Source organism: Lonchura striata, chromosome 1 (genome assembly GCF_046129695.1).
Source record: "Lonchura striata isolate bLonStr1 chromosome 1, bLonStr1.mat, whole genome shotgun sequence".
NCBI classification, from domain to species: domain Eukaryota; kingdom Metazoa; phylum Chordata; class Aves; order Passeriformes; family Estrildidae; genus Lonchura; species Lonchura striata.
This window is the reverse complement of record NC_134603.1, coordinates 50,001,050-50,027,349: the sequence shown is the minus strand read 5'-3', so window position 1 is coordinate 50,027,349 and position 26,300 is coordinate 50,001,050. Positions and strand designations below refer to the sequence as shown.

Genomic DNA, 26,300 nt, shown 5'->3' with positions numbered 1-26,300 from the left:
AAGAATGATGAAAATCAAGTATGTAGAAAACATCCAAAAGAAGCTAGTTCTGTTCCAAGTGTTCATTAATTTAAATCAATGGAGGGATCAGCTGCATTTTGAAGATCATCTAGCTGTTCCTTATATATGGCTAGAAATACTCAGAGATCATTTAGGAGACTAATTTGATGGATCTTATATATGCACAAATGATTGATTTTTACCCCCACTCAAGAGATGAGTTCTTTTTAAACCATCATAAATAGAGTTTCAGTTCTGTAATCCTACAGAGACCTCAGTCCTGCTTCCACATGGACCTGCTAACAGATTTGTCTGTCATCATAAAGGGAATGTCTCAAGAAACACAATACAAGCTTGAAATCAAATCCCTTTTAAGGGCATATAAATGTTTTAGGTATGTTTGCAGCTTTTCCTTAAGACATTTTGCCTTTGTTTTATCCATGTGTATTTAAGTACCAGAAGTTATTCTAAATATTAATACTGTAAATATGTTAGCAATGAATAGTTTGAATTAGAAAAGAATACATTTACTTTGGATTTTTGTCTTTACAGTAAAGAGAAGTTGTATTAGTGTGTGTATTTAGCTCACACAAAAACCTGTGAGTCCATCAGCATTGTTTTGACTTGAGCTTACTACATTAAGCCCATAAAGACATTTGTAAGTGGTTTGAAGCTAGGCTTGGTTCTGATTGCTTAGGTTGGGAATACAGATTCCTTGAATTGATAGATTGTTAGAGAAGAGAGAAAGGGAAATATGAAGGAGGAAGGAAAGAAGTTCTTCTATGTAATTACTTGGCTTATGTCCCACTCCTACCATTAATATACCTGGTAAAATTCAGGCTTAGTAGCAATTGGCATTTAAAACTTGAATCTGCTTTTTGCCTTCAGTTCAACACCGGCTTGAACTGGAGGCAAATGCTGTTGTGGCTTTAAAGTAATTTGCTTTTGGGAGCCTGGAGTGAAAGTGAAATGGCTATTATAGCTCTCTGGGGAGATATGATATGGATGGAGCAGCTCAGGCACTTAGGGTTTTATCGTGGATACTGTGGGCCATTTCAGCTATGTGCACTTGGTGGATTTTGGCCAAAGCATCTCTGATCCATCAGCGTTATGGCAGATATTGTAGTGGGTATGTGTCTTGGTGATGACAGTGGTTTTTGTCCTTCTAAAGAGCAGTGGTGTATGCTTGCAGGGAACATGTGAAATGACAATCACCATTTCCACTGAATCACCTCCCTCCTCCTACCAGTTTTTTGACCTCAAATGTCCTGAAAGGCTAGTTGAATGCCCTACAAGTGGCATATCAAAGCAGATGCTGCTTGTTGGTAGCCAGTATTCTTGGCATTTTGGTAAAACTTGTAGCAAAAGCATCAGGGTCATTTTTGCCTCTTCACTATGGGTAAAGGATTACATTTTGATTATGAGAAGACGTGGCAGTGTGGGGCAAGGACTCTTTCTAGCCAGCCCCACTTCAGATCCCCAGTGAGAGAGCATGGGGTCTGCTGATCCACAAGTCTCAACTCCCTTCTTTCAGTGTACAGCCAAAGAAGTGGCAGCATGGAGGGGCTGGCAGGTTGCATGGCTGGGAGGGGCTGAGCCCCAGCACTGCCTGCTCGGGCTCACAGTGAGCAGAGGTGAGGGCAGGGCTGTGGTGATGCCCAGCAGGGGCCAGTGGTGGGAGCTGTGCTGAGGAACCGGCTGCTGGGATATCTGTTGAGCAGTTTTTCTCCATCAGGAGCATTGAAGAATGGATTTCTGCTCCCCCCATCAAACAACAATGTGTTTTAATTTGATTTATGGTCTCTATTTTCTTTTTAAAATATTGCAGTTGAGGAAATTAAAGTCCTTGGATTTATTTTAATTATATATAATAATATTATATAATGGAATTATTTTAATTATTACTGCTGAGGTTGTCCAAGGCATAGATGGGAAGCATTCAGCCCTCACCGTGTCTCCTCCCGACTGCAAGAATGCTGTCACAAGTACTGCTGGTACCAGAAATATGTTTCCTTCTTTGTTGCTCTCCATATATTTCATGTTTGAAAACTTTATGATCGGAAACCAATCTTGCAGTAAGTGAAAATTGGCAACACCTGAAACTCCCTATGTGGCCATGGAGGCTTTTATGTAAATCCTGCGCTGCAGAGGACTAGACAAATTTTGAATCAAGAAGTTGCCTTTTGTAAGCTGGAAGCGTGATTCGCTAATACCTGTGGTGTGTGGCATGGGAACATGCACCATTCAATTTGGTGGAAACCTGTAGCGTTAAAATACTGTTTATAATTTTATATATATAATATATATTATTTATCATCACAGAAGAAAATTAACTAATTACAGTTTTCTTTTTGTCCTTTTGCTTTTGCGCCTTGTTTGCTGCTCTTTCTCTGTCACCAGCCATCTTTGCTTGGCACTGACTCCCACCACTCCTCGCCATCCTTTCAGCCTGGCCCCCATGTATCTTCAGCAAAGCTTCGCAGGAGATGCAAGGAGAGCACTCGGACAAAGTCCTTAGGCTGTGAGGCCCCCAAAGAGAGCGCTCCAAAACACAGCGAGTTGGAGCCAGACTCTGACAGAAAGGGGCGAGTTTGCTCCGCCGAGCAAGACATGGCTTTTGGCTACAAGCAAAAAGCTGGCAGAGGCGGAACACTGTTTTCCTTCTCCTTGCAACTTCCAGAGTCATTTCCTTCCCTCCTGGATGACGATGGCTACCTGTCACTCCCTAACCTCTCCGAAACCAACCTCCTGCCTGCCAGTGTGCAGCACTACCTTCCCATCCGCTCCCCCTCCCTCGTGCCTTGCTTCCTCTTCATTTTTTTCTTTCTGCTCTCTGCCTCTTTCTCAGTGCCATACGCCCTCACTCTCTCCTTTCCTCTGGCTATGTGCCTCTGCTACCTGGAGCCCAAGGCGGCCTCCTTGAGTGCCTCACTTGCCAATGACCTGAGTGACAGTTCAGAGGAAGAGGTGTGTACCTCGGCATTGAACACACTCTTTTTCGTGTTCAGTGCTTCAGTCCTAACCAGTGTTAGATTGCTGCAATAGTGGTCCTACTTTCAGAGCCTCATTTCTGTCTGTGCTGATATGTTAGAAGGGGTTTATTTTTTGTTTTGGGGGTTGTTGTTTTTTGGTTTGGTTTTTTTTTCTTCTTCTTCTTTTTTATTTTTTTCTCATTCTGGGAGTACAGCTTGGAGCCCAGGGTTAGGCACAACACTGTGTGGAAGAGGCTTGGCTTGAACTGTGTCAGTTGGTACAAAGTGACTAGCACTAAATGAAAAGAGCTTTTTCTTCCCTCTATCAGTTTATACTAGGGTTAGAGTAGTTATCTAAATAGTCAGTATTAAGTATAATTTTCTGCATAATTACTGAAGCATGCAAATATATTAATATGTATCTATATTTATATGACTAGCTACCTAACAGTGATGAGCACCCTCACCAGCTTTTGTCGTTTCAAAGTCCAGATGGACTCAGCTTTTTGCAAAAGGCTATCAGCTGTAACTGAACCCCAGAAAAGGCTTTCTGGTCCAGCAAAACCTGGATCTTGATTTTCAGCCTTGATCCCATCTCTGCTGCAGATTAAATTGTTTTCCCATGGTTAAATCCAGCATATCAGTGAGGGGTCAGATTGGGACAGCTGTTCTGCAGCTGTTGTGGGAGTTTGCCATGTGGGCTGTCTTGACATTTGCAGTGTTAGATTAGCACTGCCAAAACTGATGCCTCAAGCCACCAGGGTCATCATGGGCAGAGGAATCAGCTACAGTAGGAGTCTGCAGTGGTTCTGGGTACTGTGGATGTGCTGGTAAATCCAGAAGTAGGAAAGGAATCTGCTTAAGTAACAGAGTAACTGGCATCTCAGTTTTTGCTGGAGCCTGATTATTCTTGGTTGACAGAATAAAATAACGAGTTCAGGTTTTCCTTGATTTTCTATTTTCTTCTTCAACTTCAAATACAAAAGTATGGTTTTGTTTTGTATATAAAGAAAAAAACCCAGATCAGATAATCACAGACCAGTTGGCCATGTAAAACGCCACCTTGGCCACTTGTCAATAGTCCATTGCAGTAGCTCTCTTCAATAAACCAGCTAGAACCTTCTCATCTGCTGCTGTTGCTTTGTAAGACTTGGTGCAAGATTTCATTTTTCTTTTTTATGGAAAGCCAAAAGTCACATCAATTTGTCTTGTAAAAACATTGTCTTTAAATGCTTTTGGCTCTGTGATGCCTTACAACTAAAAATAATGTACAATTTCTGATAAAAGGCATCCAAAATGCTGCTGTCTTATTTCTTGTCCTCATTTTGAGACAGCATTTAAGTCTCAATTTGCATTAGCTCTGCACTTGGATTAATCTAATAGCAGTAACAGCATTAATATAGTTCCAGCCCTAGAGGCAATAATGAGGCAGTGTGTTTATGTAATACGTTAGTCTGTTCCTCTTTCAGAAATGAGCACTTCTTTTTGTTAGTAAAGTTAGGAAGTATTGAGCATAAAAACATCTAAAATAGGCTTTTTAGTATCACTCTTTTATGAGGGTGATTACTCTGGCAGTGCTTTCTGGCAGACAACACAGACTTGTGCCTAATCCACGGGGTATTTCTTGTTCAAAATATTGCATGAAAGTGAATATGTCTTAAACTCGGGCATGTCTGCATTACATTGGCAAAACAAATCACAGCAATTACGATCACAAGGTAGGAGAGGTGCAGCCACAGCACATCAGCAGAAGCTGCCTTCTGTCCTGCTCCAGCCCTTGGCTGCCCGCTAGCCCCACCTCAGCTGTACCTCAGCCCATCTTGGTGCTGAGCCTGGCCTTTCTTAGTCTTCACTCCAGAGGAGACCTGCCTTGCTTAGCCTTAACTCATCATTCCCTGCTCTGTGATAACCCCAGATCTTTATTTCAAGTAACTCAGTAATGTTGTCTTCGACTCCATGGCTGTTGATTGGCTTATCAGCAGACATTCATGTTGCAATAAAGCAAGCTTTATGCTTTATTTAGGATTTCATTCCACTTATGGCAAAAGAGATAGGAACCTTTTCCACCCCCACAGTTCACAAAAGATTGCACACAGAGATGCAGAAGACTACAGCCAGTATCCTGAACCAGTGCCTTATGTTGTTGAGCTTGTTCTACCTTGAGCTATGCATCTGGAGTTAGTCCATGCAAAGACAGAATCTCACCCCTTGGAATTCACTAGCTTCTGTGTTTTTTACCTTAGCAGCTAATTTTCTATTGACTTCAAGTTCTTAAAATGAACCCTATCTGCCAAACTTGTGTTACAGTGCCTTGACACAATTTTTAATTCTTTTTAAATGCCTAGATGCATTAATTACTCTTTGCTTCTTTTTTTTTTTTTTTTTTTTGTAAACAGGAGTGACAATGCATACTTTTTTTCTATTGCCATACCTTTACAATTGCCTATAATTTTATAAAGATATGAGATCCTTTTTTAATAAAGCAATAATTTTCCAGCATTTTAATGAAAGCAATTGGACCAGCCTAATAGACTGCTTTGACATTATATTTCCATTTAAAAATAAATGTGGTCTGTCTCAAGAGTGGTCATGGCTTGAAAAATTTAATGTGACTTGCATTCATGCATTTAGCAAGTAGTGGAAAATGCTTGTTTATTCTTCTGTCTGTCATACAAACAATAAAAACTCTTCAAAGAATAAAAAAGCTATTGAAAAAAATCAAAACATTGTCTCATGACACAATGGAGTTGTTAGAAAATGGCAAAAAATTGGAGGAAATTTTTTAGCTTAGGAAAGCTAAGACTTATATTCCATCCACCAGTAGGTTGTTCTTGTATTCTTATTCATATTGATGTGATTGGAGGATGAAATGTGTTGTCTTGGCTTTAAATTGACTGCCTAGGTTACTATCTAAGGACCACAGAAAATCACTAATGGAAACCAGAGCTTTCACTGCTATCAAAACAACTTGGATCTGCCAGTCTGGGGCAGTAGGGTGTACTTTACTTACTAGTTTTCCATATGCTTACCTGACATCAGGGTAGTTGTTTGAACTCTCTTCTCAACTTGTAGTAACCTCCACTCCACTCTCTCTTTGACACTTGAGTTCTTCACTAAAATGTTCTTCATGCAAAGCAGGGATAGATCAGTCTGTGCAATGCTGTGCTTTGTTTCATTTTTATCACTCATACCTACTAAGTGTTTGGAGGGTGGGGGGAGTTACTTTTGTTTTTCTCCTGCTTTCATCCATACTCTTAAATGGAATGGGAAGTATTTTTTTTTTCTTCTTTTAATGGCAGTTTTCTTTCTTTTTACTATCATTAACAATTATCAGCTGCTCTTTATTGGAACCGAGTGGGATCTGAGCCTTACCATTACTCCACAGACAGACAGTAGATGGGCTGGGGGTGCAGTTATTTGAACTCCTTGGTAATGGTGTGTAAATGTGGAGACAAGAACAACCTCTATACAAATGAGGGGCTGAAAGTCAGATGACTGTTAAAGTAGCTTTGTTGTGGTTGTTTTCTTTAATTGTCTTTTTCCCCTCCAGATAAAAATTTAACCACCATTTTATATTGGCTAGAACAAAAATTAGTTCAATAATTTTCTGTAAAAAATCATTATGGGAGGAAAAGTTTGATTAGAAAATATTAGTCACTTTTTTCCCCATTTTTTAAGCTACCTGGTTTTCTTAAAAAAAAAAAAAATGTTATTCAAATAACACTTTTCCAGTAACGTTTTGTTTGGCTTACAAATTTGTTCCAGTAAAGCTATATACTGTGTACAGTACGCCTCGAGTCTTCCTCTGAGTCTGTTCTGTTTACTAATATAGCATTTTTATTTTGCTTCTTTGACATGTGCGTTGTTCAAAAAGCAATGCTAATGCAGTTCACAGGGATGTTGAGTTTAACAGTTCCCCGTGTGAGCCGCGTGTACTGATGAGCTGGGTTTATTCTTTATTCCTGCCTTCCTCTCGGGACCCGGGTACTTGTCTAACCCAATAGACTGACAGTGAGCAGACGGATACTGCGGCTGATGGTGAGACCACTGCCACCGAGGTTTGTACAGTCGCCAGCACCCAGCTATGGCAGGGGAGAGCGTTTGGCCTCGTCTCTTCCCGACCCTGGGCCTTGGGGCTAGACCGCATGTCTGCTACGGCAGCTCAGGATCCCTCCCTGCGCGTGTGTGCATGTGCGTGCCTGCAAGCGGGAGAGCTTTGCTAGGAGAGTTGAGTTTCCGGTGCTCCCCGTGGGTTCCTCGTATTCCTGACTTGGGTTTGGAAGCTGCAAGGCCTCTGCATTGTGCAGTTAGTGGGGCAGTGGTGGTGTCACCCGTGCCAGGGCTGCCCACTCAGTGGCTTCTGCTGGCCAGATCGTGCCCTGGGGATTTTTGTTTGCTTGTTTGCTCTTATACTCTGAAGCCTGAGTGGGAACGTGAGGAAGAGACAATAAAAAGCTCTTTTCAAATTTACTGAATATTCTCACATTTTAAATATCTAAGTTTTTTCTTTAATTTCACATGGCATCTTCACATATGGCCACTGCTAGTCCAGGTATTCTTTTCAGAGGAGAAATGTAAAATGTTTATATTTTCCTTGCGCTAAGAAGCCTCATATCCACAACATGGTACATAGACTGTGTAGGCAAATTCAACCCTATGTGACTTCACTGAAGTGCATATAATGCTTTCATAATTAATATGGTTGCAACTGCAAACATGAGCTGAATTTCGTCTGACATCTGCTAGAAGACAGTGTCTTACTACAAACATTACTCTAGGTTTTCAGAAGGATCTCATTAATATTTGAGACTTAAAATTATCGTCAAGGAAAATTTTTCTGTATGACGCATCAGGACGATTCAGCCTTGGCTGTAAATAGAATAAATTTGAACGGAGTTGTAAAGTAATCAACAGATTTTCCCATGAGTTATTTGTCTAATTAGGACTATATGAAAAATTAACAATAAAATAGCAGCACGGGCATTAAAAGAATTCAAACAGTGCAACAGCATAAAGTCTGTTGAGTCAGAAGTACAAGATGCTTTGAAGTGCTTCTTTCACTGCATAGCTTCAGGCCTTCAGCACTGTAGAAAGTAAAACATAATCATACAACTGTGATATTTAAAATGTTCAGTTTAATACTCAAAATTTCATGTTAATATCCTAGTTGCCATCTTTGTTTAGAGGAGAAGATATAGCACATTTCAGTTTTTCATATGGATACCTGATTTTCAAAATATGTGGTATATTTGCCACCTGAAAATTGCACCCTTGGAAACAGGGCTCCTGGCACTGTCCTTACAGTGCTGCTTTTGAAAATGGGCATTGAAGTGGACGGGATGTGTGAGCCATTCCAGATGATAGGTCGTGAAAGAATGTATACAGGCGAAATATGAAATAAAATTACAGAAATACAGAAAGGGACTGTGGTTAGGGAAATAGCATTTTAAGCAAATAAAAAGTGCTTCTTTCTTTAGAAAGTGTTGCAGGTTGTTTGCCCATGGTGAGTTTATGCAAAGCTTTGCCTGTGGCCCAGATTATGTCCTATGTGTAAATTCTGGAATTACGGAATTCCGAAGCATTTTCTGTTGCTGTTCTGTCCTAGATTAGCTGCGACCTTGGTGAGAAGGTACAACCGCTGCTCTATAAATCAAGATTTATTAATCTGGAGTGTAGCAATATTTATTAAAGGGAAATGTTTAACACCCTTTTGATAGCAAAACACAAATCTGAGAAGTGGGCCTTTGCTCTGAGTTAGGAAAACCGTGCAAAGCTAGTGTGTCTACTCCTTCTCCTTAAACCTTTAATGAGGAGAAAATGGGATTCTAACCTAGTGTGTACCTCTCACCAATGTTCACAAAGCCTTCATTCATACAAGTGGGTAAGGTGTTGTTTTCCAATCTTTCTTATGCTGGCAGTCGGATCAAGAGGAAGACGGAGATCTAAAGGCACAGGTACAGAAACAAAAGGTCTAGATGTTGCTCAGGTATAAATGTTGGAGGTGTTCACCTCTTTCAGCATGTTACTGTCAGTTCTCTGTGAAGAAATGTGTAGAAACAGCATTTTGTATCCTTTCAATACTGTGTCCCTTACTTTTCCCTTTCTTTTTCACTTCTTTCAGAATAGTCTGATTAAGCGAATACAGGGTGAAAATGTGTATGTCAAACATAGTAATCTTATGTTAGAGGTTGGTATTGGTATATACCAGTGCATGTACGTACATGTGTGTTAGTTTTAGTGGTAAACTGTGGATCTGCACTATGATGCATGAACTGTGTACTCCCACCTGCTAATAGATTATTTTTTCTCTCAGATTATGATGACTCCTCTAACCTGTACTATCAATATTGATATATGCGTGTGCCTCTATGTGTGTGCCTCCACGCACATATGTATGTTTGTATGGAGCCTCTTTATCAGGTGCAAATTATAGCAATATGGACAGGCTCTTTAAGAATGTATTTAGACTCACTTGTATGAGATATGCTATGCTGTTCTCTTTCAAAATGCCACATTTTCACAGAGTGTTGTGTTAGTGCTGTGCTCCCCGGCTCCCTGAGCTGTTACTTCCCTCTATACTAACCAAGTTGTGTGTTTTGGCTCTAAAGTTTGGTTGGCTGAGGATGTATCACAAACTGCTCTATTCTTTTAAAACTGTCTAGGATCTAGACAAAACCCAGGAAGATCTGATGAAACATCAGACCAATATAAGCGAGTTGAAACGCACCTTCTTGGAAACCTCCACAGAAACAACTGTGTCTAATGAGTGGGAGAAGAGGCTTTCCACATCTCCCGTTCGGCTTGCAGCAAGGCAGGAGGATGCTCCTATGATTGAACCACTAGTGCCTGAAGAGGTCAGCGTGAGCTGAAAGGCTTCATTATGTATTTGTCTATGCATTTTTACTTATAGCAGCTCTCACTAGATTAGAGACCATAGTTAGAAGCCAATCCCTGCTTGGAGGCACTCCCTTTTCTCAGAACATAGGCAGCAAAGATAGGAGGAAGAGTAGAAACCATAAATATATACATATCTAAATACATGTGTACATAAAGAATTCACTGGAAACTGCGTGGCAGAACTGGGTCTCTCTGAGGGTGCAAAATACAGGTGTTGTTACAGGTTCAGTGAGCTTGAGGAAGTCCAGCCATGCATGAAAGAAACCATGAAAGTGATGGAGAGAAAATTTAAACAATGGTGACTGGTTGGGAGCAGTGGTGTAGTGAGACAGGTGGGGGCTGTGGTGCCAAGCTTGAAAAGAAAATACAGAACTAAGGGCAGAACTCTCAGTTTCTGAAAATAGGGAAGAAATAATGATGATAATTGGACCTTCTTGTTCAGTTCCATAAGGAACCTGATGGTTGCTGCAGTCTGCTGGATGCTGTCATTGAAGACCCAATGCAGATTGCTAAGTATCTGCATTTTCCCGCAGTGTGTGTGCGTGAAAAAATCTTACTCACTGTGCAGTCTTGAAGTGCTTGTAAGAAACTTGGCAGTTTAAAAGCTGGCGTTTACTTGATCTGTAGGTAGATAAGGACATGTAGGGGTAGCAAGGGCACAATTGTTGTGCAATAAAATACATAGCGCAGAGTCTTGGCTTAAGTCCAGTGGAGCAAAAAGAAATAAGCTTGTATGGTCTGCCTGAAAGTTTTTTTATTATTATTATTCTATTATGAATGCATATATGGTTTCTGTCTCACAGAAATTATCTTTATGACTTTGTCTTGGTTTTAGCATTAAAAACCAATAAATGGTCATAAGATTTGTTTCTGTGCCCACAGCACTGGGGGATGTAATGGTATAGGGAACTCAGTAAAAATTGTCTGGAAAGTATAAATTGAAAGAGTGTTCTGCTTTCTCACCTCAGAGGTTGGTGTTGCAGACCCATAACTCTGGGGAAGGGCATCCCTGGAGGCATGCAACTTCTCCTTATAGGGAAAGGGATATTGCCGAGGAAAGGGGTCTCACGTCTTCCTCTCCCACCTTATAGCCAGTTGCTGATGCTGGCACCAGATGTGCATTACTGTGGCAGTCATGTTGGATTAAAATACATAAAAATACAGGCTCAGTGCTCAAAGCTTCCTTTTTGAGGGGAGGATAGAAGAGTTTTAGTGTTGCTCCTACTGCCTTGCTCAGGAATTGTAACAGACCCTAAAAGCAGGTTGGTTTGATTGTAGTTGAAAATAAAGATTTATCCTTCTAAAAAGTAAAATTGTAAGTACAATGAACAGGATGCATTTATCATCATAAATATATAAGGAACTGTTGGAAAGGGTGGCTAGCTGAGCCTGAATCAGAGGATTGCGAAGGAAGGAAACTTAACACCAGCCTGTTTGTTTAATATCTTTATGTAGTAATGTACTACTACATCTTTATTACTTTAGGAATGTAATAAACAGTTTTAATTAAAACACACAAGCAGTATAAAAGTGTTACACAGCTATGTAGGCTTCACCCTGAGAAAATACATCTGAATTTAACCATTCATTTGGAAAGGAAAAGAACAAGAATTATACATACATCTAAGTATCACATCTGTTTCACAGAACCTCATCTAAATGAAGGTATTTATTTGGAAAATTAAGAACAGATTTGAGCTATCAGAGCCTAGCTCTGAGGCGACTTCTGCTGTAGATAACATTCCTGGCCATTCCTTTGGTCCCAGTAAGTGAGATGGTTTCAGTTCATTTGTCCTGATGAGAGGGGATTTTTTCAGGAAAAAGCTGAAGCCATCCATAGGTCAAAATCAGTACCTGTATGTCTACTAAGAAATGCAGAAGCAGTCAAGATGGTGTAGTGCCTTCTGCTAGTCAAAGAAGCTACACATTATCCACTTTAAAAATATGTTCAGTGCTGTTACCTGTAGCTCCTTCTTATAATAAAACAAGAACAGAAGAGAAAATATGTATTTTCAAAATATGATCTTTGAGCACATAGCACCTGAGTGTTTGGTCAGTGTGACTTTAAGCCACTGGTTGCACTTGGTTTCTTAGAACAGATGGGGAAATAATTTGGTTTTCCTTAGTGATGAAAAATATATAAATATCTTCCATGATCATAGCCAGATAGCTGTAGAACATGAGAGCCATCATATTGACAAAGTCCTTGACAACGTTTAATCTGACCTGAATTGGATGAAATCAAGACTTTAGGAGTAAAGGAGTTGTGCATCTCCTCGCAGTCAGGGAGCTGAATCATTTATCCCTTTCTAGTGACATATTTCTCTTTAAATTTCTATCTTTCCTCTTGAGAATATGTACCCTTTTATCATGCCAGTCATAGGATTTCCATTGGCATATTTATTGAGTGTATTATTTACTGAAGTCACTAGAAAGGGTTTGTCAAGAAACCCATTTTGCTCTGTAGGGTCTTACTTTCTCTGGTCAAATGACAACAGTGGCCAGCCCAAAAGGTGGGCTCAAAAGCCTTGGGAAATTGAGTCTTACCTACATTTAACATTTTCCCAGTTGTTCAAGATAGTGAGATACTCTTACTATTCTCATAGCACTGGGAAAGCACTGATGGGATAAAAGTGAGGAGGTTTCGGTGTCACACAACAGGATGCAAGAACACCAGTTAGCTCCCTCTGTAGGAAAAGTGCTCCTAAGACTTCTGATACCAGCAGGGAAAAAGGCAGAGCTGAAATCGTGGCTGGGTACACCTTCTGTCTGCTTCAGCAGAGAGGACTGCAAACTCAGGAGAGAGCCTTGCCCAGAGTGGAGGTGGAGGGGCCGGTTCTGGGTATTGGTGGTCGCTGTGTGAGCTGGCATCAGCCCCAGTGAAACGAATCACAGTGCATCCACACCTGGGTCTTACGCAGTTCAGTGGGTTTTGTGCTACACTTGTGCATACCATTTCTATACTCATGTCTCCTTTGCATTCACCATAGAGAGACACTGATTTCACTTCTCATTAGAAACCTCTGTGCTGCAAAATGATTCTCTTTAGTTCTGTTTCCTAGTTTTCCATGAGATTAATAATTTGTAGAGAAATGTGAGCTACTGTGAAGTATAGTGAACTTTATACCCTCCATTTACTAAAATCATTTATTCCCCTGACATTAGACCAAAGAAGAAACAGAAAAATCAGAAAAACTCATATTTTTGCAGAAGGGAGGTACTACATTCCTTGAAATGCAGGTAAAAACAAACAATACTTCATTGAAATGCAGTCAGAAAAGATGGCAATGATTTTATTATTTTCTTTTTTCCTTTCCAAGCCCTCCCTTTTCATATTTTTAAATTGTTATTATTTAATAAGTTCCAGGCAGAGATATAATCTGGAGACCAAATTCTAAGGAATGGGTCCTCTCCAGAGTTTATGGCTTCCTAATGGAGACCAATTTCTCTGCTACTTAGAAATCTACTTGCACGGTGCTGTTTGGATGTTGTTTGCAGTTTGCATGTATTTCCAGCATAAACCTCACTGAGAACGTTACGGTGAATGAGGCACTTCTGTCACAAGAATGTGTTTCCTTTATATTGTCAACTGAATTTAGATTATGCTGAGTGATGGTGAACTCTATATTTTTATTGGTTTTTCTATTAGCCAAGTGTGATAGAGAAGAAGCTGCAGGAAGGAGAATCTGCTGGCACTTTGGTTACTTCTCATCAAATCATTATCCAGAAAAGTATCCCATCATCTCTAGAGGTTATTTTTAATTCATTTGATTTTAAACTACATCATTTGCTTAGTTAAATACAGAAGTTATGGTCTTAAAGTCAAATAACGGGATGCTGATTGCATAATCAAAACAAATCACATAGCATATTTGCATGAGGAGGAAAAAAGATGCTGCAATTAAATTTCATTCAGAATTTTTAGTAGTATGCTTAGTTTATACAGGTTGCAGTGTTGTGCTTCTCCATTTAAACAATCCTGAAGGGTGTTGTTTTCTAACGAAAACAAGGAAATTCATTGCAGGCTACATACAGAAGAGTACTATTCTAAAATGTCATTAACAGCATGTTTGTAACAACTAGGGTACAGTTGAATGGGCTTATTTGCCCTATTTTTGTAATTTGTTTTTGACTGTCGCTTTGTGAAGCACTGCAATATGTGATTTTTAAGCCCAGGTTGATTCTAGTCACTATTATAATTATGTGCTGACCTACTATTTTGCTTCAAACAAGTACAGAAATAGTGTGGCAAAAGTAATATTTTTGGGTCCATGTTATATGGACCTCTGAAGAAAGAGAATATGCAAAGAAATCATATTTTGCCTTAGGTGCTTCTGTTTATTTGCTTGATAACTGCTCTGAGAGGTACAATGATAGAAGTTACTATATGCTTTCAGAAGAAGCAACGTGATTTCTTAAAAGTCTTCATAATTTAGTGCTCCTGAAGTACAGACAAACCCACAGATATTCTAATTTAGCTTTTATATCTCAAATATAGGGCACTGAGGATTGGGTTATTATAGACAAAATACCCTCTGAGGTAGTTGATGGTGAATCGGAAAAAAATCTGGCAAACAAAGTAGTGACTGTGAGCAGTAGAACTGCCTTTCCACCTGAGATATTAAAATCCAGTACCATTCTAATGCAGAGCTTTGAGGACTTGGAAAGTGAAATACAATCCAATGAGGAGAATAAGCAGAAAATCTTCACCCTAGGAAAGTCCTATGATACCGTATCTGGGAAAATTGTAACCATGACAAGTAAAGCTAAAGAGGGTGAGAAAGCAGTACAGCCTTCAGGAGAAACTTTGCAAAAACTGGAAAGGGAAGTTCAAGAATCTGTGAAGATCGTTCCAATAGTGGCCAAGTATGAAATCCTCACTGATGAGAAAGCCAGGCGGGGATCTGATGTGCAGAGCACGAGAAGAAAGCTGTCTGACTCTCTGACACCCATAAAGGAAGCAGAATCTCAGTTGCAGAGTCCTGAAGATGAGAGTTTGAAAAAGACACTAAGGATGGACCAGGATTTGAAGTTACTTGGTACACTGGAAAGCTTACAGCTTGGCAAAACAGAAAAGCACCCTGGCGGAGAAGCTGTAAAAGCAGGGGCATTTGCCCGGACAGATAAGAGACTGTCTGAGTGGAGATACTCCAGAGAACAGCCATTTACCATTGCTACTGCTCACTATGTTACTGAGTCGTCTGCATCAAAAGTAGTGGTAACAAGTGGCTTTGACTTCACGCCACGATTTAAAGATAAAAGCATGACTTCTTTTAGGCAATCCCTTCACACCACCCTAGCTTTCAGTTCTCTTGCTGCCTGGCTTTATGTTGACAGCAGCCAACCCAGCTTATTTTTTTTCTCTCATACCTTGAATCCGTCTCACAGTCTGAAGCAGACATTATATAAGGCTTTCAACCTTTCTGGTTTACGTACTGAAATTCAGTATTGCTGCTGTGGCTTGTTAATAAAAGGGAAAAAAATTGTTTGCTTGAACCAGCAAAATGCCAATGCTAACAACTACGCTTTGTAACTATTGCTTACTACAGCCATTATGAATTTGCTCTGATTTATTTTCCCATTCTTTTCCTGTTTACAACCTCTCCGTGCCCCTGCAACCTTCTCTCCTTTTCCTCCGTCTCCGCCTCTGGTTTTGGCAATTAATATGTCTGTGCATATGGGTCTGCCTTTTTTCTGTGTATGACTCTACATTTCTTTGTCTGTTTAGACTAAACAGTCCACCAGTGAAAAAACCTTGGATGGTTCAGATATCTTCACTTTAATAGAGTCCGCCAGAAAACCAACTGAGTTCATAGGAGGGGTTACTTCTACTTCCCATACTTGGGCTCAGGTGTCTGCTTGATTCCCTCCATCGATGTCATAACCATGCACCAATTACTTTTGGTTTTCTATCATTTTGTGGTTTTTTGCACAATATGGAACTGTATAACTAATGCATGTATTCATGTGTGTTTTCTTTTGATTCAACAGACCACAACACAAAAAGGAAAAAAAAAAAAAGAAAAAAAAAGGCAACAGCCAGCTTTTCTTCAATTTCATTTTATTTTGGTCATTTTGCAGGGTTCTGTATTTTGCCTTTTTAAAACTCACACAAAAATACCATTGAGAAGAACACCAACATTGAAATTTCTCTTAACTTCCAAAAATTTTGCTTCTTGCTTTGTTTTCCATTTCTGCTATACTGATAATATCCTGAGAACAAAAATCCATGCAACATGGGAGAAATAATTTGGCAAAATACAATGCCCATTTTTTTAAAATTTATGTTCACAGTACATTAAGCTTGGGCACTACTGCAAATAGTGTTGTCTGCTTCTGATGCTGAGAGTTTTTTTTCCTCCTTCCCTGCAGAGAATAGAGACGACGACGTCTCAGGAGATAACTTCCAGTGACATGAAGCAAGCAGCTCAGCCGGATCAGGATACAGTGCAGAAGGTTGTACAGGAGACTGTAGTTGTCAAGGAGAGACATGGGATGGAGGTGCATGCAGGCGGGGATCCTGCTAAAGTGGCCGGACTTTCGCTGGATGCCCAGGCTGAGGCAGCGTCGGCGGTGGCTGCCGGCGTGAAAGGGAAGGAGGGCTCTGCTGGGACTGAGGGGGCGAAGGAGGAAAAAAGGGAGGAGGCTGGGAAAGCCCTAACCAAACAGGAAGGAGTCGCTACCCCTGCTTCATGTGAGCAGGCAGAGGAGCACAGAACAACAGTCCAACTTTCAGAGTCTTTGGAAAGAAAACCTCATTTTGAGGTAACTTGATGTTAAATTGGTCGTGTCTGTGCTGTATTGTGAATGTAGGCAATAGTAGGCTAAGTTAATTCCTGTCATTGAAAGTTAAGTGTTCCCAGCTTGTATGATTGCACTTTTACAGAAGGCAGGATTTTTTCTCCTCTTATTTCCTCCTTGCATGCCATCTGCAAGGCTTGCTGCTGGTTTCCATAGTTAGCAAAATGTCATGCATGCTTTACTTGAAACTGCTTTTTATGCTGCAGAGAAATACCAAATTTCATGGCATTTTATGCAACAGATAACAAGATTAGCTGGCATTAAGTTTGGGAAAGCCTGTTGAGGTTGGCAAAGTTCACATATCCTCAAAGACAGAAAATAGACTGTTTTGTCCATTCTTGGTGCAATTATAAATAAGTGTACTATGTCTTAAATAGGCAGGTTCCTTATCTTAGCCCCATTAATAGAATTTCAAGACCTGTTTTGTGCAGGGGTTTTTCCCCAGAGATAAAAAGACTAAGCCTGCACAGAATTCATTCTTGTCATTCTAAGAAAATGTAGAATCACAGATTCTCAGAACAGCTGAGGCTGGGAGGACCCTGTGGAGGTCATCTGCTCCAATCCCGTGATCAGGCAGGGACATCCAGAGGGAGTTGCTACCCAGGACCATGTCCAGAGACCTTCTTCTGGGTATCTTCAAGGAAGGACATTCCACAATATCCTTGGGCAACCTGTGCCAGTGTTCATTCACTCTCAGAGTGAAAAAGTGTTTCCTGATATTCTCATGGAACCTCCTGTTTTTCAAGTTGTGACCATTGCCTCTTGTAGTATTTTGAGCATTTTGGTCTTTGTTTTTGTAAAATCCAGGGAAATGCTAAATTGTCACCAGCATTATACACATGAATGTACCACTGTAATGAAGATAATTTTCTCTCTCTTTTTTTTTTTTTTTAATGCAGAACACTTTTTAGTTTTTCTTTGCCCCAAGCAAAAAAAAATGTTCTGATAAATCCATAAGCTTTGCTAAATGTTCCAATTCTTTCTTTTTTGTTCATGCAGTCGCCAGTCGTGAAGACTGAGACTATAAGTTTCAGCAGTGTTCCCACTGGTGGGGAAACCCTTGAAATTTCAACAAAGGAAGTGCCAGTAGTCCATACAGAAACAAAAACCATTACATATGAGTCTTCTCAGGTAAGAAATTCTGCAAAAGACATGGTCTAATTTCATGTGTCTTTAAGGAACCCATTTTTTCATCCATCTTTAAGTGTATGCTTTAGTGTGAACTGGTATTAAATATTAGTATGAGGAGAATGTACATAAGAATAACTTACCTGAGGGCCACTCTCACATCCTGGTGTAGGGGCCTTTCAAGAACATTGATGAAACTGCAGATTTAAAAGTGCCATATTCTCATCTGTGCTTCCAGAGGGAAAGGACAGCCTCCAGATGCACAAATACAGACATGTGGTTGCCCTAACAGCAGTTTTCCCCTACCATAAGATACTCACTTTATGAAGAACTGTAGAAATGGGGAATTTTAATAGTCCAGTTTTTGCTTCCCTGTTCTCAGGAGCATTTTTTCGGTGACTGGTTTTCTCTTCTGGTTTCTAGGTGGATTGTGGTGCTGACTCCGAACCAGGTGTATTGATGAGTGCACAAACAATCACATCTGAAACCACCAGCACTACAACTACTACACACATCACCAAAGTGAGTCATCAGAAAACAGGGAGCTCCTTTATCATCAGTGTGTATGCTATCTTAGCTTTGGTTCTATTATTTATTTTAAAAAGGGAACACATTTTTATATTCTTTTGACAAAATGTTGTACATTTACCATATATAATTGTCTTTGTCCACCTGTCTTTGGCTATGATTAACACATCATCCAATGATTTGACATGAATTGTAAACCCTTAGGGTATGTCTATGCAAGCACAAAATCTTGCTGTACAGAAACACTTGATTTAGCTGTAAATGCTACCTGGAACTGGAAAGAATATTTGAATCATATGGTAGCCTGGAAGGAATAACTTATCTGAACATGAGGGTCCATTCACATGACTATGCCTTTCAGCCCTGAGATATCAGCAATGCACAGTGTTGAAAGCAAATAATGAATCTATATCCTATAGCCATAACAGGACATTCAGTCAGCTCCAACACCTTGGCTGTGTTCTGGATGGTACCCTGAGGAACCTGCCCACAGCCAGACTGAAAGCTCATCTGCACAGACAATCCATGCTGTGTCTTCCAGGTTCTAAGGTAGCATTTAAATAAGAGTTCCTCCCTGAGTAGAAACTCTCTTAGTGCTGTGACAGCTCTCCTAATAATATTCACAGAGAACAGGATTTCATCTTTCTGCAGTGAAGCTCTCCCATTAGTAGATGAGCCATACAAAGGCCATGCCACCCCATATGTTATTCTGAAACAAGCAGTTGGACTTGAATAGGTCTGAATACGAGGCTGTCTGTATTTCCATTCTGTTTTTCTTGAGACAAGTTAGCCATTTTTGATATATAAACATCTCTCTTGATGCATGTGGAGATTAACTAGAATTATAAAATTACCTGTGTTGAAAGGACATCTGGAGGTCATTAGTCCATTCAGAGCATTCAGGCCAACTCCAGAGCTGCTCACTTGGACTACAGGGTTGTCCCCTCTACACAAGCTGTTTGAGCTGTTTTGGTCCAGTTCCTGCACTGATCATCTGGGGATGAGTAACAGCACTCTAAAGTAAGTTATTGATAGGTATTTTTGTCCCTCCCATCTAGACTGTGAAAGGTGGCATCTCAGAGACAAGAATTGAAAAACGAATAGTCATCACAGGAGATGCAGATATTGATCATGATCAGGTAAAATTTACAAACTGTTAAAAAGGCTTCCCTGAAGACTGACAAAGAGAACATATCTAGACATTGTTTTGACAGATATTATTCATACTGGCATGCCTTAAATTAAGCTGGAATAATAGTTAAATCAGTGATGGTATATTTCATATTTTAATCATTTTCCTCATTTGTAAATTGTGTAATATGTCATAAATCTCTCCACCTTGCTACTGATCATGCATGTTCCACCTCCTTTTTGTTTTTGCCCTTCTGTGGTTTCCTTGGGATAGGCGCTGGCTCAGGCAATTAAAGAAGCCAAAGAGCAGCACCCTGACATGTCAGTGACCAAAGTAGTGGTACATAAAGAGACAGAAATCACACCAGAAGATGGGGAGGATTGACCACAGGTAAGAGGACCAGATGATTTTCCTAGGCATTTACTGGGCTGGCATGTTGCAGATGTTGTTTTCCTACCATATTTCACCTTTAACTCTTCACTTTCTCTCACTGGCATTTTCAATTTCCTGGTTAGCAGTTCTGATACTTGAAAGTAAACCACGTTCAGCTCTAGACATCTGCTTTCATTAAACAGTGCCAGCTGGAGAAAGAGAAATTACTCATTTGCTTTCGTTGGCTCTCTGAAAAGTCCTCATTGTCCATGCTTTGTTATAGCCTAATTTTCTCCTTCTGAAGTCATAAAAAAATCTGTTGTCTGCTTTTGTGTCATTTAAGAACAAAAACAATTTGTTCTTAAAGGTGTGCATTTTTGTTTAAAAATGCCAAGGGAAAAACCCACAGCTGCTTTTTAAATGTGTTGTGCAGATACGTTAAAAGTTATGCTTCAGTTCCCAACTTGCAAAGATATGGTCCAACTTGCTTTTAAACGCAGTGAATTAGTTTGTTGATATTTGGGTGTCTTGGCTTTCTTGTACTTGAAAGAACATTTAATGTTTTAAAGCAGCATTGTTTATCAGGACGAGATGATAATGCAGCTTTCCTTGCGTCTAGCTTTTTCTCAGTAAAGGCATGCTCTCCAATAGTGGCTGGCTAAACAGACGTCTCAATATTCCTATATTTATTCTGTGTGCAGAAACATGTCATGCATACTAACCTGCTATGCAGAAGCTCTTAATGCCAGCACCATTGCACAAATTGCTTTGAATGCTGTATGCAGAAGGGGAAGAAAAAGCTGCTTGTCAGATTTGTTGAATCGATAGCAGCATTTTATTCTTAAAACAATATGTGTTCCCTAGCACTTGGTGTAAGTAACAGAGTATAATGCACAGCACCTTTTGAAGCTCTTTGGCTCTCCTGCTTTTGGATATACAGACCCTAAAGAAAACTGAATTTCAGTGTCAGTTATTTATTTGGAAGATGGAACCAGTCACTAAGGAGTGAGTAGCTGTGATTCTTGTGGTATTCTGCTAATTGTTTCAGAGACAGCTCAATGTGGCTTGCTTAAAAGTCTATTGATGTCACCAATTCTTTCAATTGGCGTCAGTGGACTTTGGATTTGGTCCAAGTTGCTTATAGTGGGATATGCCATTTTGAAACAGCTTTTCTTATATGAACAAATTGACAAAATCTCTTCTGCAAGAGAGTCGTTCCTTTGAATAATTAACTCAGTTCTCTTTTCTGCAGGAATAACCTAGAATGCATATGAATCCAGACATGCATACCAGTAGGAATACGAGAACCTATACGGAGTCTCAGTTCCAACCTGACTGACTTGTATCTGTCTATGGAAAATTTCAGTACAGAAGAATTGATCTTGACCGTTAATAAAGAAACTGACAGAGATACCTTCCCATAGAAAGCAATCTGAATCAGCAGCAGTTAAACAATATTGCATGAAGCAACAATAAAATTACAGAAAAGCAGCATTTTTAATTTTCTTAAAATGTCTAAGTTTTCAGCTTTACCTGCACGTTCATAAACAATATAAACAGTGATCTCATGTAACACATAAACAGTTCATGCCTTTCACAGTTTCTGAAAGTCTAAACAAATTAAAATTTGTTAGGTGGCAAGTCTTTTGTTTACAGATTGTAAATGAAGATTACCCCGAAAATGCTAGAAGCTGTATAGGTACTGTGTATAATGTTTTACCACACATTAGATGTGCCAATAACACAGTTTATTCAGTAAACAACTTGAATCTTATATTTGTTTCATCTGGTTTTATTACTGCCCAATAAACAATGATGAAATGATGAATCTTTACTCTTATCAAAACATATAAATGCTTACAAAGTGTGCTTTGTATACCTGACTGAACACCTTATGAGGTAGTAATGATTTTAGTATATTAACTTTAATGATTTTGTCAGCATTGTTCAGAGTCAGCTTCCAGTCACCCTTCACAGATCCTAACCTTGTAAATTATATGTAGTTATTTTGGAGGAAAAAAAAAATCTGTATTTTACTTAGTTTGCAGCTTTAGAAAATTATTAATCTGAAATAACCGTGATGGTTTTCTATTGATTTCCCTTTTGTTCTCAGAGGAAAAAAAAAATCTGTTTGAGAATCTGGCCAGCATTTGCTATCTAGTTCTGAGTCAAGCCTTAACCTGTACAGAACGTCCACTGAAAACTCGCTAGTGTCCAGCTCTAATACCCACGGAAGGGATAGCATCCATTACACTGTCAGCTGCATCACAACACATGGTGAATGTATGTTTCTGCATAGTGAAATAAAAGTGGTAAATGCATCTGAAATCGTATTGTTCTGTGTCTAAAAGCACCTAGTGGTCTTTAGTATTCAAAACATCAAAATGTTATGTTTGTAAGACACCACAGGTTTCACTCATGTGCACAGTAGATGTGTTTGGTCTTCAGTGGCTGACACTGCACAGTGCAGACAGTGGGAGTTAGTGGAGAATCCAAAGGGATGACAGTGTTCACCTTTGGGCATATGACATTTGCAAAGGAAAAGGACTGTTTGGTTCCTTCTGTTTTCTCTGGTTGTGTAACATTTCACCAAAGCTAAATGAAAAATTTTGTTGTTGCTTAGAAAGTAAAGGCCAGTAGCGCTTGATCCAGACCCACCCTCTTTTTGTACTTTGCCTCTGAAACATGGATAAAATTCTCTTTAAGCCAGTATTACTTACTGGTTCCTTTTTTTTTTTTTTTCCCACTTCTTTGCTGCATCTCACTGACACTCCCCTGGTAGTTTAAGAGAAATTTGTAATTATTAGTTCACCCTTCAATCTGTATTTCCTTGCAGGATTGAAAGGCCGTGGGTACAAGCAGACTTTTCAGGACATAAAGGGCCAAATTTGCCCTTCATTGTTTACACGGGGCTCCCTCCCATTGAAGTTAATGGATTTGCCTTCAGTGGTGAGCAGGATTTGACCCGGTGACTTGTTAATAAATGTTTATTTTCATAATTTAGAAAGAAAAATAGTATATATAGAGAGAATAACCTGTAGATAATAATTAAAAGTAATATCCCAAGGCTTTTAAAGCTTTGCCCTTAGTCTCCAAAACATCTTCCTTCCACCAGCCATTCTTCATGCCTTTAAATATGGAGTGCTAATGATGTAATCCCTCCCCACATTGTTACCTCTCACCTAAGGACCGATGCAAAGCTGATGGTCTGTTGTGATCTTTGATGGCCCTCTCCTCCTCCTCCTCCTCCTAGTCCAAGTCCATCTCTGTTCTCATCCCCCTGAGTGACAGTAGGCTCAGCTCTCTGGTGCTGCTGGTGCCCAGAGGCTGTCAGGAGTGGAGGAGGTCCTCACCCTGTGCTGGCCGATGGCACACCGGGTCCTCACTACTGCATCAGGAGTTTAAAATTAAACTCTGAAGCCATATTGATCCTCCTTCAGGTGCCCCTCATGTTGTCAGCTAAGGAACAGCATTGTTTTACCTCAGAGAGACACAAGGTGATCACACAGCCTTCTCTCCAGAGTTAGCATTATATTTTAGCATGGCTTGAGGAGATTGTACTCTGGTGATCCTGCACAGTATGTACGCTGTCTAAAGATATTGCATTGTAGGAAGTTAGTCTCCTTGGAAAGGACACTTGCCACTAAGATACCGCCTAAGCGCATATAAACTATGAGGAGATGAGAGTGGACAGTCAAGGACATCTCAGTGCCACTGTTGGTAGTAGACCCTTGTTTGGGGGATGGTTCCTGGAAGTGATAGCTTTGGTTTTTGTTAGAAACTGTTTCTTGGGTTGTCTGCCTAATGCTGTGCCACATGAAATAAAGAGCACCTGCCTGTTTCTACCAACCATCTTTTGTCTCCGTCTCTTCTCATTTATTGTTGGTCTTTGGCTTCTTGACATAAACCAGCCTGGAAAACAAACCACCAGGTAGTGTATTACTTGTGGGCAGCATTTCCAGCACAGACACCAGCACGGGAAGCAGTCTTCCTTACTACAGCTGGAATCCCAGCTCAATCCTGAGAGAACTGGCTACTCTGAGCCATTGTGGTAAGGGCTTTGCACACCAGACAAGAATGAGTATAGCCAGTGACCATATCAATAGTGAGCATTTCACATACAGAAAGAGTGAATACATCACACTGACATTTTTAAGGCTGCTTGGAATCCCTTAACATTTATGCCCCTGAAGTTTTTTAAGGCTGTCTCATCACAAATAGCAAGTAATGGTGTTTCTGTGCTCAAGCAAATAAAAAATCATTCAATGAGCTTCTGAATCCATATACTAGATCAAAGCAAGGGTTTAACAGCTTAGCCTTATTTCTTCCCAGAGCAGATTTAGGCAGCTGGTGAGATGATGTGCTTCATATGTCTAACAATTTGTATCTGCAAAAATGATAGCTCCTGATAAATAGTTCTTCATGGCATATAAATTGTACATTGAGTCCAGACTTCAGTTTGGCAATCACACTGGCAAGTCTTGCTGCAGGTTTCTTTTCCTTACACCAGAACAGTTCTGTCAGTTAAGATCAGAAAACCCATTTACAAGCATCATCTTCACATCTTCACAGGTAATAAGGACAAGATAAAGAAATGCATTCCCTTTTTTTATACCAGAACAATAATGGTCAAGATTCTTCAGAACTAGGAATCAAATCATTATTTTTAGTAATGTTTCCTAGTTATTAAATGCTGAGATCTCCTGCAGTCCTATATAGATCCCAAGGTACAGTAGTGGTTTGAAGTACTATGGGTGGACAAGTGGATGGCTATGAGAACCACTAACTCCATTTTTTATGTTATTTTTAAAGAAAGAAAAATAAACCCTTTTCTTAAATCTACAGATCCCAAAGTCTGTATCAATCTTACACTGCCAATAGAGGGTTTCTGTGTCTCTTGTCACTGATGTTATGCCACATCAGAAAGTCTGCCCGTGGCTGCTCTAGTGTCTCAGAGCAATGCAAAATACCAGCCTTCCTAATTAAAACTTGGTTGTACTTAAAATGACTATTATTACTTCTGCATATTGTAGTTACATCTCAAGGATTTACATATAGATAAACAATGAAGCATATTGTTGTTAGTTTTTTCTATAAAAATATTTCCATAAGTTCCTGTATTCACTTACTGTAACTAGATTATTCCATTACCTTGTAATAATGTTAGCCCCTGTTCAGACTGTACACTAGTCTTGTTTATGCCTTTTGTTTCCACCTCCACCCTTTTTTCTGACTCCTATTCAACATCAGTCTTGCTCCTCAGCTGGAACTAATGGTTCCTGTAAGGGCTCCTGGAGCAGAATTTCAAAAAATCCTTGTTTAAAGGGAAACCAGTGTGCTCAAATTACAGAAAAAAAGTCAGTCAACTTTCTTCCATTATCTCATGTTCCCAAATTCAGCTATAACCTCCATAAATCAGTGACCTCACCATTGCAGCTGAAATGACCATCACTCACTGTAAGTAGAATTAATGGCCCATCTTTGAACATGACTACAGTGACATAAAAGGGAAAAGAAAAATGAGAAAGAGTTCTGACTCTGGAAATTGTTTTCTTTTTTAAATAATTAGATTTTTAACTCTACCAGCTCTACTTTCTCCAGTAAGCCTTTTATTCTTGGGTGGGGTGGAGTTTTTTCTGTCCAGAGCTTGTCTAGAAATTTCTTTTCCGTTTTCTAGAAGTATCTTTGCTGTCTACTGTGGTACCATGACTCTTAACTTCTGTGCATAACCAAAACTTGGGCAATGTCAACTAATAGGAGCAGATCCCAGAACGCGTGCAGCTTTTGAGTTGCCTGCCTGAATTTCAACCCAGAGGGTGTGTTTCCACACAAGCCTTGCTTTACAGTGCACATGTAAAGTACTGGCCATGTGCTATTTTGTGGATAATCCTGGGTGGCTATAGAGTGAAAGATACAAGATTAGACAAAGCACACTAAAGGGCTCAAGGAAGGTGTATCATAAATTGTACAAAAATGCAAAGAAAAATTAAAGCAATATATCTGAGTATGCGAAGCAAATAATTAAGAATTTTCAAAGCCTTCTCCAGTAGGAAAAGTCCAGCTAATACAATATTTCCTTAAATCAAGGGTGTTCCTAGCCCAGATGTCCTTTCTTAGTGGATTTAGGAGGCTGTTTCTCAGACATACTGTTTTTCTGGCCAAACAGTTGATGCATTTGGCATATGAAGGCTTCTAAAGGCATTTATATTCCTGTAGTCCAATCTCCAATCAATATACAACTTAGTTATAGTTGTATATCATTTTCTATAGTCACAGAGGTGGTGACAATTTAACCACTCATCTTTAGAGCTCCTAAATCCTAAGCTACCAAACTAACATACACGCACATTTCCACAGAACATTTGTTCTAAGAGTATTTTGATGAAATCATCCTTGAATATATAACAATATATTTTCGTTTTGGTTTTCATTCAAAATGCCATTTGGTGATTGACACGTAACAAGATTTT

The 26,300-nt window shown here is 39.6% G+C and overlaps 1 protein-coding gene across 25 annotated transcripts in view; it reads left to right on the top strand.

Annotated features, from left to right (window-relative positions):
- The window catches only part of EPB41L3 (erythrocyte membrane protein band 4.1 like 3), a 141,976-nt gene extending 118,294 nt beyond the window's left edge, over positions 1–23,682 (top strand). For 5 of the 25 annotated variants that reach the window (XM_077784226.1, XM_021525197.3, XM_021525198.2 and 2 more), the window contains exons 13-20: positions 2,401–2,967; positions 6,977–7,030; positions 8,891–8,926; positions 9,094–9,159; positions 9,635–9,826; positions 13,035–13,109; positions 13,519–13,620; positions 14,368–15,591. In XM_077784226.1, the coding sequence (XP_077640352.1) occupies positions 2,401–2,967; positions 6,977–7,030; positions 8,891–8,926; positions 9,094–9,159; positions 9,635–9,826; positions 13,035–13,109; positions 13,519–13,620; positions 14,368–15,402 (2,127 nt within the window). In that variant the 3' untranslated portion in view covers positions 15,403–15,591. The other 20 variants (XM_021525205.2, XM_021525204.2, XM_021525215.2 and 17 more) reach the window with 15 other exon arrangements.
- The last annotated feature ends 2,618 nt before the right edge of the window (positions 23,683–26,300 follow it).